This window comes from Somniosus microcephalus, chromosome 20 (genome assembly GCF_052327205.1).
Source record: "Somniosus microcephalus isolate GS21.2 chromosome 20, FLI_Smic_1.0, whole genome shotgun sequence".
In the NCBI taxonomy this organism is placed as follows: Eukaryota; Metazoa; Chordata; class Chondrichthyes; order Squaliformes; family Somniosidae; genus Somniosus; species Somniosus microcephalus.
Window position 1 is genome coordinate 36,792,567 of NC_141006.1, and position 15,500 is coordinate 36,808,066.

Consider the following 15,500-nt stretch of genomic DNA (forward strand, 5'->3'; position numbering starts at 1 on the left):
TATGTATTTGAATGCTGATGATGCAGTATTTATTTCCCATATCTGGTTGCCCTGAGGAAATTAAGAATTAACCACATAGTGAGGGACTGGAGTCGCAGTCTGGTAGGGTGGCAGGTTCCCTCCCCAAAAACAGTTGTGCTTTTATGACAATCCAACAGCTTTCATGGTTATTTCTTTTTTTGGTGCCACACCACCAGATTTAATGAATTCAGTTTTACAACTTGCCATGTTGGGATTTAAACTTATGACCTCTAGTACTGTACTCGCTAGGCTACCATACATAGCATATCATCTGACTTTGCACAGCATACCCAGCCCTATATATAATGGAACTAACTCTACCATTACTGACTGAGGAGCAAAACCCGACATCCACATAATTGGACTGACTCCGCTATTACTGACTGTATGAGGAATGTATCCCACCTGTATGTAAAAGATTGACTGCGGTATTGCATTAATTCTATTTCACTATAATAGGGTGCATCTGGTTCGATGTAGCTGCACAGGATACACAAAAAAATTACTTGTAACAGGACTTCTGACTATGAGGAGCATCGCCACATCTATATATAGTATGCATGGATTATGGGAATTAGGTACAGTTGAACAGTTTTGGTCCTTTTGAATAATAGTCAATGAGAATGAATAGGAATTGCTTGATCCATAATAACTATTCCTACTGTGTGATAAACACAGTTGATTCTCTGTATCTGACAGAAATGCAGTAAAATACTGATCAATCGACTGGCATGGTATGTGCTGCTTAGATAACAATTATTATAAAACACAAGTATAAAGTAAGATTTTAAATGTTTGTTTTCACACGCTTTTATCATTCAGTTCGTACGTCAGTCTAAACAGAAAGCGAACAAACAGAACTGAGGTGATTTTAACCCTCGTTGCCCAGTAAAAAATTGGGCCAGTGGTCACTTACACGGCCCTGGAGCAGCCGGGAACCAACTCATCAACAGTTTTAACCTGCTCAACTGAACAAAGCCAGCAGGAGCTTTTATTTCAATAGCAAAATACTGTGGATGCTGGAAATCTGAAAAAACAACAGAAAATGCTGGAAACACTCAGCAGGTCAGGCAGCATCCGTGGAGAGAGAAACAGAGTTAACGTTTCAAGCCTGTGACCCTTCACCAGAACTCTGACGAAGGGTCACAGACCTGAAACGTTAACTCTGTTTCTCTCTCCACGGATGCTGCCTGACCTGCGGAGTGTTTCCAGCATTTCCTGTTGTTATTTTGGAGCTTTTATTTGTCAGGTCCTGATGATGTCATTGGGAGCCGACTGCAATTTTAACTTGGCAGGCTGAGAGGGAAGCTGCAGTGAGTTTCCCACCAGGCCAACCTAGCGGGGAAGAGGCCCAACAAGGTAAGTTTTACATATTTGTTTTACTTTCCTTGTGGGGCCCGGAGGAAAATGACTGCTCCTCCAGGCCCCACAAGGAAAACTTAGGTCTCCCCTACCATGTACTCCGCCCCACCCCCAACCCCCCAGAACAGATGGGAAGTCAGCTAGTGGGATTTAAATGAAGACCGGGAGTTAAAATGCTCCTCATTAAAATGGACCTCATTTCTGGAGCAGCTGGTGAGTTTCTAACTCACAGCACTGCCCACCCGCCCAAAACTGGTCCGAAGTTAAAATCAAGCATATGACTTCTAGTTGCTCCCTATGTACAGGTTAGCAGTGGATGGAAGGCACTCCCTGCGATAAAAATGGGATTACTGGGAACACTTTGCCATGGATCTCAGTCTGTGATTTCTATTTTACGGTTGGATCATGAATTAAGTATAGTAGGCGTGAACGGGAACAGTTTGTTCCATTAGAATTATAATCAGCGAGAATGAATGAGAACTGGATAATCCATTGAAACTCTATACAGCGGGAGTGAATGGGAACTGATTTATCTGTTGGAATTCTGTATATTGGGAGCGAGTGGGAAGTGTTTGTAACTGGAACTGACTGCCTGTATGCAGCAGAGGATTTTGCTTAAACTCTATCTGGGTAACTATGTAAATGGGTTGGGATTTGACTGTGTTCTGAATTTCTTTCAGGAAAAGGCCAAAAGTGCCGTTCAACGGTTTTGCAGGCCATGAAAATACAAATGGTCGAGCAACTTTCGAAAATCCTATGTATGATCGAAATGTCCAGTCATCTGACATCGTGACCAGTGAGATTGAGGTGACAGTGAGCACTGTATGCACGGCAGTATAGCACTTACTCTTTAAAAAGGCATTGGTAAGTAGTGGAGGTGAATGTGGTGCATAGGCAAGCTGTTTTAAGATCATTAAGTTACCCGGTTTCGGTACCTTTACTGACTTCTGACTGGGTTCACAGACGTCCTCCACTTTCTGTTGAGGAACACTATCTGTAGAGGACTATATAGCACTGTGCATTACAATATTTTCCTTTCACAAGTGTTTCACTGACACAGATTGCACCGCTCCAACTTACTGGGCCACAGAGTACCAAAATGTGGGTGCTTTGTGTCTGCAATTACTCACACTTGAGTTCCCGATTCCAGTTTTGCAATTGCAAGAAGTTGCAAGTGGAAGCCAGGTATACGTAATCAACTGAAAAGCAGCATTGGTATAGGCTTGGGAACAGTTGTCAGGAGTGACTGAGGGAGAGGGAAAGAAAATTTAAAAAATATTCTTTTAAAGTTTATTTATTGTAAAGAAAATGTCATCTTTGAGAACAGGATTCATATCTAAGCATGGTTGGTGCATTGAAAGTCTCACTTACTGCTTGCTATGGGGTATTCAGCAAAATGAGCTTGCAATGCCTCAACCCAATTCCTAATGGGTGCAAGTGCAGAAAACCAAATTGTCCATAATTCAGCACTTATTACGTTGACGCTCTCATTCAGAGAGGCCACAATAATGGTTGCTATAGGGTATGCAGAATTTACTATGGTACAGTAGGAAAATGATCTTCTGAGGCTGCAGTTCAGGCAAATCGCTTAATTGAATGCAAGGCGCTTTCCTCTACATCTGACTTGTGCTGTACCTGAACTGAGAGTAATTGATACTGACACTGAATGCAAAAAGTAGAAAAGCATTCAGTTGCACCCCAACACTAACATGCCTAACCTTAACGGGCATATATTCTACCTCTCTTTAGAGAAAAGATTGCAGCAAATTAATAGCAATACTGCGTGACACCCGTGGTCTCATCCTTGAGTCAAGCGGACTGTCCTCAATTAACACTTAGTTTACCTCATTCTTAACTGTCAAATTGCTCGGCAGCAATGTCCCCTCTTATTTTTTTTCTCCGCGCGGGCCCTTTAACTGGTTGGGCGGCCCATTTAAATGTTCACGCATGCGCGTTTTTTCTCATATAAAAGCCAGTGCGTGGCCTGCACAGGACGCCCAGAGCGCCACGCAGCTTAACAGGAGCATTGCTTGGCAGTCCAGTAAAAAGCTAGGGTGTAATGATTAAACAGTACCTTCAGGATTTGATCATCATTTTGCAAAATCTGCTTACTTTCTACTGGCAGTGATGCCCTCTGCCCTTTGTCATTCTTATTTTTTTTATATGTGTGGTTTTAAACACTTGACGGGCAAAGTGGCATCCTTTCGTATCGCCGGGGTTATTCAAATTAATAATGCAGTGCACTTTCCCAGTGGAGCAAAAATACTTCCACTATTTCCAAAAATTCTCCTCTTCGTATGAAGTTTGGCAAATCAAGGAAGCCAAATGAGAAAAAAAAGGGAATGCAGTACCTACATATTTGACTATTCAGTGGCAGCTTTCCTCCCCTGTGTTTGTGCATTGTGTTGGTGATCTGAATAACATTGCTGCTAATTAGAACTGCTATGTTACATAGGAACAGGAGTAGGCCATTCTGTCCCTCGAGTCTGTTCTGCCATTTAGTTAGATTATGGCTGATCTGTATCTTAACTCCATCTACCTGCCTTGGTTCCATAGCCCTTAATACCCTTGCCTAACAAAAATCCATCAGTTTCAGTTTTGAACATATCCATTGACCTAATCTCAACAGCTTTTTGGCTTTGAGTGAAGAAGTGCTTCCTGATGTCACCCCTGAATGGCCTAGCTTTAATTTTAAAGTTATGCCTCCTTATTCTGGATTCCCCCACCAGAGGCTATAGTTTCTCTCTATCCTATCAACTCAACGTTGGTTTTAAAATTAATTTTATGTTGCAACCTGATAAGATTCTGTTGGTTAATACCCTCAATATAAAAAGCTACACTTTCTCATTGTTTACCTTGATATAATAGTGGCATGAATCACTTTTGATCAAAATGTAATGTCCTTACCATATGATTTTATCAGGTTTACACTGGCTACATTACACAGTAATTGCCTGTTGGCAATTAAAATTGGAACTGCCTTCAGTCAGTGCCAGAGGGCCGATTGGGAAAAATAGTTCCACGAAGAGATAGGTGTCTGGGGATGGGACATTTTGCTAGACAAGATGGAGAATAAAACTCCTTCCACTGTGCCCCAGTGTGCTGATGTTCAATTGTAGGGGAGATTCCTGCTGGCACCTCGGCCAAGGAAATCTTATCCTTGGCAACCTCACTCAGTTGCTGCTCAGAACTCCCTCAATGCAAATTTGTACCCACCCTTGAACACTTTTGGTACTCTCGCCAAGAATATGCATGAGGTTCATTACGTATGTGCAGAATATGCAAATAAGGCATGCCATGTGAAAGTCAGGATTTGCCCATTTTCAGGCCGCTCATTAATTCCATGCCTTCACATTGTCAATTAAGTTTGAATAGGGATTGGAGCTCTTAAAGGAACGGAGGGACTTTTTTCTCTGTCAGCATCTTTTTCATAAATGATGGGGTTTGTTTTTAAAGCACCCCAACCGCAGTAAATGCTTGAAGTGGCACAAGCTCAAAGAAGGCACGACATGGAGATCAGCCAGTGCCACAGCCAGACTGCCCACGCCCAGCATCATGCCACCATTTTACATCATCTGCTCAATTAATTTATGTTCCTTCTGTATTCTGCTCTGTGCAGCGAAACCTGTGGAAGTTGGGTTCTGCATAACTCACAGTGACAAAATCAGCAGAGTCCAAGAATCATTGAGTTATACTACCTGGGAGCATGGGAAGTAATATAATGTTGTGACAATGATGCAAGTAATATTATAATTAGACAAATTAGATTATCATGGTTTGATTTGCAAACAGAAAAGGTTTAAAAACTTCTTTGCAATGCCTTTGCTCTTTAACTGACCTTAACACTGTTTCATTTTAGTTTTACTGAAGATTCTAAAAGTTATAGATTGATTTAATCTGCATGAAGGGAGTCCGGATAGCTTCCATAATATCACCTGAGCTTGCATTGCTCTAATGGCAGATATGATACCTTGAGTAAATGCTAGCTGCCTTGCTAACTCCCAATCATCCAGAGTTCAGTGACATCCATTAACAGTTTGTTGACTTTTTGAATTTTCTTAAATATTTTTGTTTTCTCTCTAAACAGAATGCTGAAGTCCAGAATCACCTCATCAGATTCTACTTGACTGCTTTTCTTCAAAGACGTAGTGACTGTGGAGAAGCTACTAGGGGTGCTGCCCTTTATATTCCTTCTATTATGAAGAGCCAGGGGTGGGGGGGAGGCCAAGGATAAAGTGTGTCCAGAAATCACTACAGATAGAAACCATTTTCTCACCGTGGCAACCAAGAGGGCACATCTGTGATGACGAACTGAACACATCACTGAGCTCTAACCCTCAAAATTCAGTGACTCTTAAGTAAATATCTCCAAGCTGGATGACATTTTGGCAGAGGACAAGTAAAAACAATGAAGCCCATCCTCTAGCAAGGATCTAAAGTTTTGACCTGGTTCTCACAAGGATCCATTTAAGCAGCGAGGCGTAATCATTCACGACAACCGACAAGAGAAAATATGTGTGTTGTAAGCCTTTAAGTAAAATGCTGGAATCTGGTTCTCCAGGGAGGAAGTGTACCTTGGTCCTCCCTTGTTCCTGTTTCTGGTCCTCATCAGGACTTGAGAGCTGCTTGCTTGAACCCTTTGTATTCAGTGATTTCACATTGTTGAGGATTTCTTTTCTTTATGCTATATATAATTTCCAACTCATGCAGATAATCACACATTAACCCAGGAACTGAATGGAAGCATCAGTGAGTAACTAAATTAGGTATCCTTTTAATCTTCAGTAGTAACATTTGAAACTCTGTAGGATTCATTACAATTTCCTGATAACTGTACTAGAGGCGTGCATGTTTTTAAAGCTGTTTCAAGGAAGGCAAGATCATTATAACCTTAATTGTGCCTTTTGGCACATTTAACACAACTTTGATGTTTATTGTTATGCATCATACACGATTACACCTTTTTAACGATTTACTCATATTTGTAATGTTTCTGTTAGGGATCCAAATTCCATCAAACCCAAAAGCAGATTTTTTAACTTTGAACCTACATTCCAGCTGATTTCTCCTCAGATTTGGTTTCAAGCCCAGCTCTCCTGGTGCAATCTCAAATTTCCCCCTCTCCAAGAGGTAGTCTTGCTTGACCTGCACTGGCCACTACTATAAAACAATAGCCTTATTACTGACCCCAACCATCCAGAATTTAGTGACAGTGGACACAGAAGTTAAACTCACAAAGCAGAATATAATAGCTTCTGTAAGATAAATCCGCCATGGAAAGATATGAGGAATCTCATTACGGTAGGAATGCAGTATATTGAGGGTCCATTCAGGTGAGAATGTATTGGAGTCCCTGTCACTCTGAGAAGACATTGAAGGTCCCTCCACAGTGAAAAAATGCCAGGCATCAAGTTGGAGCAGATAGATATCAACAATGACAACAACTTGCAGTTATATAGCGCCTTTAATGTAGTAAAACGTCCTAATGCGCTTCACAGGAGTGTTATCAAACAAAATCTGACACTGAGCTACATAAAGAGATATTAGGACAGGTGTCCAGAAGCTTGGCCAAAGAGATAGATTTTAAGGAACGTCTTAAAGGAGGAGAGAGAGGCGGAGAAGTTTAGGGAGGGAATACCAGAGTTTAGGGCCTAGGCAGCTGAAAGCATGGTCACCAATAGTGGAGCCATTAAAATAGGGGATGCGCAAGAGGCCAGAATTGGAGGAGCGCAGAAATCTCAAAGGGTTGTAGCGGCTGGAGGAGGTTACAGAGATAGAGAGGGCCAAGGCCATAGAGAGATTTGATAACAAGGATGAGAATTTTTTAAATCGTGGCGTTGCTGGACCAGGGGCCAATGCAGGTCTGCGAGTACAGGGGTGATGGGTGAACGGGACTTGGTGTGAGTTAGGAGAAGTCCTTTTGGAGTTTGTAGATATCTAAGATCCTGTTAGCTTGGTACAATATTGGGGATCTTGATGTCATTGGAGGATGTGGAAGAACCTTGTGTCAGGTGGGAAAATATCTGTGATTTTTTTTTTTAGGAATGTAGATTTAAATGGTGGCATACTTTTCAAAAGACCTGGGGCTAGATTTTCAGTTGCTTGCGCCAGCAGTTAGCGCCTTAAGAGAAGTGATTTTCGGGCGCTATGCGTGTAGCGCCTGGGCACAGCGCAGTTTGCGCCCCGCCCCAAATTAAGTTGCCAGTTAGCGCCGGCGCAAAGTTTAGCGGCCGCCCAGATGCGCGCGCAGAAAATGACGTCACATCCTCGTGCAACGCCCTTTGGCCGCCCCGAATCCAAACTTCAGTCGGACCGCCCCATTGTGCGGCTGGCGTCCAGAGCGTTTGTAAAATGGAACGCTACACACCCTGGGGAGCGCAAATTAAAGGGCACCCCTCCTGCACTATAACAGGCAGTCTGCATCTGTTGTGTGGAAGGATCCAGTGTGTTGTTGTGAACGGTGTATTTATGTTTCCGGCCACCACCACCACCACCTCCTCCTCCTCCTCCTCCTCCTCCTCCTGTTTCCCCCCCCAGACTCTGCCTTTGAGAATAACACCCTTCCCCTTTAAGAGCTCACTGGCACCAGAGTGTCTGCCGTGCGCTGCGCCCGAGCTCGGGTGTTGCGCTCTGCACCGCCGGCTTAGCGCCTAAAGATAGTAGTGGAACGCCTCTTTTAGCGCTCCACCAACCTCTTAGGGCGAAGCCACTGAATTTCCGGCAACGGGGCGCTACTTTGGGGCGGGCGCTAACTTTGGGCGGGCGCTAAGGTTAGCGCCCCAAAACTGTCTATACTGAAAATCTAGCCCCTGATTTTTAAACTGTTATACCCCTTTGGGTTGCTTTTAAAGAGAGATCATCTTAAGTGCATTTAAAAAACACTGGACATCAAGTAAAAAAAAATGCATTTATTTAACAAGAGAAAGTCTGTATTTAAGATGCATTAACTAAAAGTTACCCTGTAACTAAACATGGCTGTCTTAGACATAGGACATAAAGAAGCTTGGATGTATATTTTAACGTCATCTTTTATGAAGCTGCTGAAGGTATGCAGGTCTTTACAGCAAAGGTCAGTTTGTAATTGTGTGCTCATGCTGCCAGCCTTTGCCTTTTGCCCCAGATTTCTCAGTGCTCCTGTCAATATGGGAGTTTCCTTCATTAATCAGATGTCTGGCCTATCTACAGATGTGAGCCGTTTGCTGTAGCGTCACCACACGGCATGAAGCTAATTCCTGATTGGATGAAGTGTGGCTCAAGGAACAAAAGTAAATGAAAACAGTTGGGAGGGAACAAAACAGGAGGTAGAGAAAGAAACTGACAGAACAGGGTAGGGTAGTGTTTCCGCTTTTGGCCGCAATCGGCAATCCGGGCGCAAATTGCACTCAAAATTGCACTAGTTTTCCAAAGTGAAGTTACGGTTCAAGTTTCCACTCAAACGCATTTGCATAACCTCAAATGTAAAATCTTCCATGAACCAGCACAATCAGGCAGTGTTTTAGAACGTAATTTTTTTTCCCTTGCATTAAAAAATATTCCCCGAAAGGAGTGGTAACCTGGTCCCGTTTTATTATTACTAATGGGTTAATCACAAAAAGTAAGCATTTTTAATCAGAGTGTCTGGCACACCACCTATGAATAACCTGATTTTAAATAACTGAAGATGCCTTTACAGAATCATTTACTAGTTTCATTAGTGTGCGCTAGTCAAAAGGTGCCTTTTAGTGCCCGTGCACCTAAGAAAAAGACTGAATTTTAAGAGCCTCCTCGAAGGTCTGCAAACCAACTCAATGAGTGGAAACTGGGGACGTGGCCAGTTTTGTGGGTGGGGCCAGCTTCCAGTGCGATGTTTTTTAAACCAGCGCAAAAGATCACAGAAACTTGATTTGGGCTGGACACAACTCGGGTGTGAAATTCCTCAATCTTTCGCGCTAGTTTGACTGATTTGGGGTGAGTTGCGATGGAAAAACCCAACGCTACCCAGCAGAAACTCTACCCCAGAAACAGCAGTAAGAATGAGAAACAGCAAGCAATGTAACTGTTATTTTTCTTGTATACATATGGCTGAGAATATACCAAAAAAAAGCTACAAAATGTATTTATTTTCCCTACTTTCCTTCATATGTATGCAAGAAAATGTGCAGAGCAAAATACATAAACTGAAATATAGAACATTCATTTATATAGCGCCTTTCATAACCTCAGGATATCCCAAAGTGCTTTACAGCCAATAAGGTACTTTTGGAAGAATAGTCACTGTTGTAATGTAGGAAACATGGCAGCCAAATTGCACACAGCAAGGTCACACAAACAGCAGTGAGCAGATAATCTGTTTCAGGAGTTGATTGAAAGATAAATATTGGCCAGGATACCAGGGAGAACTTCCTTGCCCTTCTTTGAAATACTGCCATGGGATCTTTCATCTCCACCTGAAAGGTCAGATGGGGCCTTAGTTTAGCATCTCATCTGAAAGACCTGATCTCCGACAGTGCAGCACTCCCTCAGTACTCCACTGGAGTGTCAGACTGGATTATGTGCTCATGTCTCTGGAGTGGGACTTGAACCCACAACCTTCTGAGTCAGAGGCGAGAGTGCTACCCACTGAGCCAAGGCTGACGCCACAAATGGGTGGAATATAGAAATGTTTGCTCACAGTTTACGGTCAATCACAGAGCGAGAACTCAGTGCCTCCTACCAGGACTTTCCTGAGGCTGCTGCCAGCAAGGCAGGGAGCCCGAAGCTCGATGCTGCAGGAGGGCGAAGTGCCTGTGGAGGCGCTGGCAGTGCACCCAGCTTATTTAGATGAGCCCTGAGGCCCAATTTCAGGCCAGTCTTGGGCCTCCTTTTTACTCAAAACTTGGTGCACAACTAATTTCTACCCCAGTATTCCACGGTATGATACCTGCGCTTATGAGGCAATGCAACTTAGCATCCACTCAGTTCACTATGGCAATATGAATCATGGTAACATATTCTCTATTTTGTGACATTTCACCCTTTATTGCAGTTCAGCGAGGATCAGTAATTTGCTCTTTGTTCCGTGCAATATAATTTATATCATCTATAATTCAATTCTCATTTGTTGCCCTTTGTTGTATTAAATCGGTCCAAACCATTTCCAAGGAAACCCTTATCATTTAATTGCTCTCCACCTTTTATGGAAAATCCTTAAATCCTTACCTTCAAAATGTTTTATTTCTTTTTTTAACAAAAAAGCTCATTTGAAGCAGTTATAGCATCATTAATCCTGAAATATTTTGTATTAATAATATGGCAGTTAACATTTATGTATCATAGTCCTTTTAAATTCTTTGGTTCATTTACAGAGCCTTGTTGCAAGAATACTTCAGATTCTTAGTTCTGTCAGAAGAGCAAACAGAATAAGATTTCATTAATTTACCCTTGGTTCGTTGGAGAGCTGTGACTACAGGTGAAAGATGCTAAGAAACATTGGTTGTAGAATGATGCTCTTCTGTTTTTTTTCATATATCCCCATACATTTACTTCATGAGATACAACAGCTAGGGTTTTCCACTTCTGGGCTTGCCAGTCACAATTTTACTCCCATTCACTTTAATGGGAAGGAAGCCGAGAGCTAGTGAGCATAGACGTGGAAAATCTCGGTCAACTTCTTCTGCCGTAACTGAATTTGAAAAGGTGACTGTATTACAGTGGATCAGCTGAACCCTTGGGGCTGTATGTAAAGTATGAACCTAATCTCTACTGTTCCGCAGTAATGCATTCTACAGACCCACCCAAAGAGTTCTGGTGAAAGGCACTTTTCCCACACGTTTGTAAGTCTGTGCCACAATGGCCCTGAAATTAGGATCGGGAGCTTGCCGCGCGTGCAAGCCCCCGATGTTCACTTACCCGGCGCGCTGACATTTTAATTCTGGCCCGCATTGCATTTCCTCTCACTGGCCCGCTTGAGGTCCTGCCGCGCTGTGCGTGCGTGACCCAGCGGCGTACTTAGTGCGATGAGCCGGCTGGGATCACGTGAGCACAGGGCAACCAATGGGAGGTTGCAAAAGTTCATTCATGAGTTTGACAGTAAGAGCTGTCAAACTCATGAAAACTCCTGACCCCAAAACACTACTTAAACATGAAATAAAATTTAAAAAATCATTGCACTACTTAAATGAACCATAAAGAACTCTGAAAAACTATTTTAAACAATAATTTTAAAATTTGAAAAAAAAAAATTATAAAAAATCGGGACTAAAACTAAACTTACTTTACTGTAAATTCTTTAAAAATAACAAACCTGTGGGGAAAAAAAAATTCTCAATTGTATAATAGACCACTTACCTGTAAAACTAAGTACTTACGTGTGGTTTTTCAATGCGTAAATACCGGAGGCCTTTACACACGCGCAACTCTCTAAAAATAGAGGAAATCCAAGTCGCACGCACTGCCTGATACCGCGCACGCATTCAGCCTCTTAACCCCTTCGGTCAGAGGACAGGAAATGCCGGTTTTCAGCACATGCGCTGTGCATGCTGAAAACCGGCAATTCCTCCGGGCACACTCGTGAGTACCCCGTCCTTACTCACGCGTTGTGCCCGGAATTACTGGGCCAATATGGTTACAACTCTCTCTATCTCTATATCTCTTTCTCTAATCTCTCTGTTTCCCTTCCTCTTTCTCTTTTTTTTCTCCCTCGCTCTCTTTCCCTTTTTCTATTTTGTACATTGAAGTGGTCCTGTGTATAGGTGATTCATTAAGACATGGAACATTGCACAACACAGATTTCTGTAATGCCTCCAAGCAAGAGGAAAAGTGGGCAGGTGGATTGATTTAAGGAAAAGCTAATCATTAGACATCTTTCAAATTGCAGAATATTTTAGCAAAGGGGAAAAACACAGTAGAAAATGTATAACTCCTTTTTTGAAGAACATCATATAATATTGCTTTTTTCATTTACTAGTTTAGGACAGCATATTTCTGAACTTTCAGGGGAAAGTGGTCCTGTGTATAGGACAAAATAGATGACTTAATAGCGCAGATAGAAATGAACAGATTTGATCTAATAGCCATTACAGAGACATGGTTGCAAAGTGGCCAAGGTTGGGAACTAAATATTCCAGGATAATTAACTTTTAGAAGAGATAGGCAAAATGGAAAAGGAGGAGGGGTAGCCCTGATAATAAAGGATGGGATAAAGACAGTAGAGAGAAAGGATCTTGGCTCCGAAAATCAAGAAGTAGAATCAGTTTGGGCGGAGCTAAGAAACAGCAAGGGGCAGAAAACATTGGTGGGAGTTGTTTATAGGCCCCCAAACAATGGTTGTAATGTAAGGCAGAGTATAAATCAGGAAATTAGAGGCGCACGTAACAAGGGTATTACAGTAATCATGGGGGACTTTAATCTACATATAGACCATGCAAACCAAATTTGCAGTAATAGTGTGGAGGACGAATTCATGGAATGTATACAAGATAGTTTTCTAGATCAGTATTTTGAGGAACCAACTAGGGAACAGGCTATTTTAGATCTAGTATTGTGCAATGAGAAAGGGTTAATTAATAATTTTGTAATAAACGGGCCTTTAGGGAAAAGTGACCATAATATGACAGAATTTTATTTTCAGTTTGAAAGTGATTTAGTTAAATCCAAAACTAGGGACTTAAATCTAAACAAAGCAAACTACGTAGGTACGAGGGGTGAGTTGGCTAAGGTAGATTGGGAAACTACATTAAAGGGTATGATGGTAGAGAAGCAATGGCTAGCATTTAAAGAATTAATGCATAATTTACAACAAATATACATTCCTTTAAGGCACAAAAGGCCCACAGGAAAAGTGGTCCAACCGTGGCTAACAAGAGAAGTTAAAAATAATATTAGATCACAGGAAAAGGCTTATAATGTTGCCAAACAAAGTAGTAAGCCTGAGGATTCAGAGAATTTTAGAATTCAGCAAAGGAGGACCAAGAAATTGATAAAGAAAGGGAAAATAGAATATGAGAGTAAACTGGCGAGAGATGTAAAAACAGACTGTAAAAGTTTCTATAGGTATGTAAAAAGGAAAAGATTAGTGAAAGTAAATATGGGTCCCTTACAGGCTGAGACAAGAGAAATTATGATAGGGAATAAGGAAATGGCAGTGAAATTAAACAATATTTTGACCGGAATTTTGCCGATCCTCAGAGTGTGTGTTTGGAGGTGGGACTGCTGTCAAAATCTCAAAGATTGACCGGGTAAGAAACCCCCTGTCAACCCGCCTCCAATTAATCTTCCCAAGTGTCGGGTCCTGGATTTGCACATGGACCCGACACCTAGAGGTGGGAAGAGGATTATAGCCACTTACCTGCCTGTTAACGGGTGCTTGATACTTGTTAGCAGGCTCTTTTTCACTTTTGCCGCTTCTGCTTCAGGGTTGCTGATGTCCGGACACCACGCCAGGTAAGTGTGGCGTGTTGTGAGTTTGCTGTAATATTTCTGCATTGATAACAGCTGCAGAAGTGGTGTGAAGGATCCAATGGTACACTGGTGAGTTTCAGAGGTAAGAAAATATTGGGAAAATCATTTTTAATCAGATAAGAGCTCAAGGGGTTGGGGGTAATATATTAGCATGGATAGAGGATTGGCTAACTAACAGAAAACAGAGAGTCGGGATAAATGGGTCATTTTCAGATTGGCAAACTGTAACTAGAGGGGTGCCGCAGGGATTGGTGCTGGGGCTTCAACTATTTACAATCTGTATTAATGACTTGGATGAAGGGACCGAGTGTAATGTAACCAAATTTGCTGATGATACAAAGATAGGTGGGAAAGCAAATTGTGTGGAGGACACAAAGAATCTCCAAAGGGATATAGATAGGCTAAGTGAGTGGGCTAAAATCTGGCAGATGGAGTTTAATATGGGAAAATGCAAGGTTATCCACTTTGGTAGGAAAAATAAAAAAGCAAGTTATTATTTACATGGGGAGAGATTACAAAATGCTGAGGTACAGAGGGATCTGAGGGTCCTTGTACATGAATCACAAAAAGTTAGCATGCAGGTACAGCAAGTAATTAGGAATGCAAATGGAATGTTGGCCTTTATTGCAAAGGGAATGGAGTATAAAAGTAGGGAAGTCCTTTTACAACTTTACACGGCATTGGTGAGACCACACCTGGAGTACTGCGTACAGTTTTGGTCTCCTTATTTAAGAAAGGATATACTTGCATTGGAGGTAGTTCAGAGAACGTTCACGAGGTGGATTCCGGAGATGAAGGGGTTATCTTATGAAGAAAGGTTGAGCAGGTTGGGCCTATACTCATTGCAGTTTAGAAGAATGAGAGGGGATCTTATTGAAACATATAAGATTCTGAAGGGGCTTGACAGGGTAGATGCAGAGAGGATGTTTCCCCTTTTGGGGGAATCTAGAACTAGGGGGCATAATTTCAGAATAAGGGGGCACCCTTTTAAATTGGAAATAAGGAGGAATTTCTTCTCTGAGTGTCGTGAATCTTTGGAATTTTCTACCCCAGAGAGCTGTGGAGGCTGGGTCATTGAATACATTTAAAGTGGAGATAGACAGATTTCTGAATGATAAGGGAGTCAAGGGTTATGGGGAGCAGGCAGGGAAGTGGAGTTGAGGCCAAGATCAGATCAGATCAGCCATGACCTTATTGAATGGCAGAGCAGGCTCGAGGGGCCAAATGACCTACTCCTGCTCCTATGTCTTATGTTCTTATATTTACACTTTTCTGTAGGTAACAAGTTTTGAATTGGACGTCTAATCCCACCTCATTGGGAGAACCTCTCTCATCAGTTCGCTTCTGTAACCTCACCTGCAGCTGCCATCTGTTCTAGCCTAAGGAGGGAGTCACTGGAGAGCCTGGGTGCAAGAGCTCACCTTTGTACAGTGATTGTCAGTGTTTGCAGCACCTCAATGCTGGCAAACACTGAGAAATCAGCTGTCAAAAAAAATTGTGTGTGGTCCCTTTAAGAAAAGCGGCAGATGACGCCTCATCAAATGACGTCATCTGACCGACTTCCTCTTAATTGGCCGGCAAGCCCGCAGAGCAGGCTTAACAAGGTCAATCGACGTAAAATCATGTCCGTGGGCCGGATGCAGTTGGGGGCGGAACTGGAACCCGGAAACCACCTGACCCGCTCCCAAGTTGCATCCAAT

General features: G+C 42.3%; 1 protein-coding gene across 1 annotated transcript in view; it reads left to right on the forward strand.

The window, feature by feature from the left end:
* The window catches only part of csmd2 (CUB and Sushi multiple domains 2), an 807,040-nt gene extending 792,704 nt beyond the window's left edge, over window positions 1–14,336 (forward strand). The window contains exons 65-66 of the mRNA XM_085962435.1: window positions 2,064–2,247; window positions 5,471–14,336. Coding sequence (XP_085818561.1) covers window positions 2,064–2,223 — 160 coding nt within the window. The 3' untranslated portion in view covers window positions 2,224–2,247; window positions 5,471–14,336. The remainder of the gene's footprint in view (window positions 1–2,063; window positions 2,248–5,470) is intronic.
* Window positions 14,337–15,500: the final 1,164 nt, after the last annotated feature.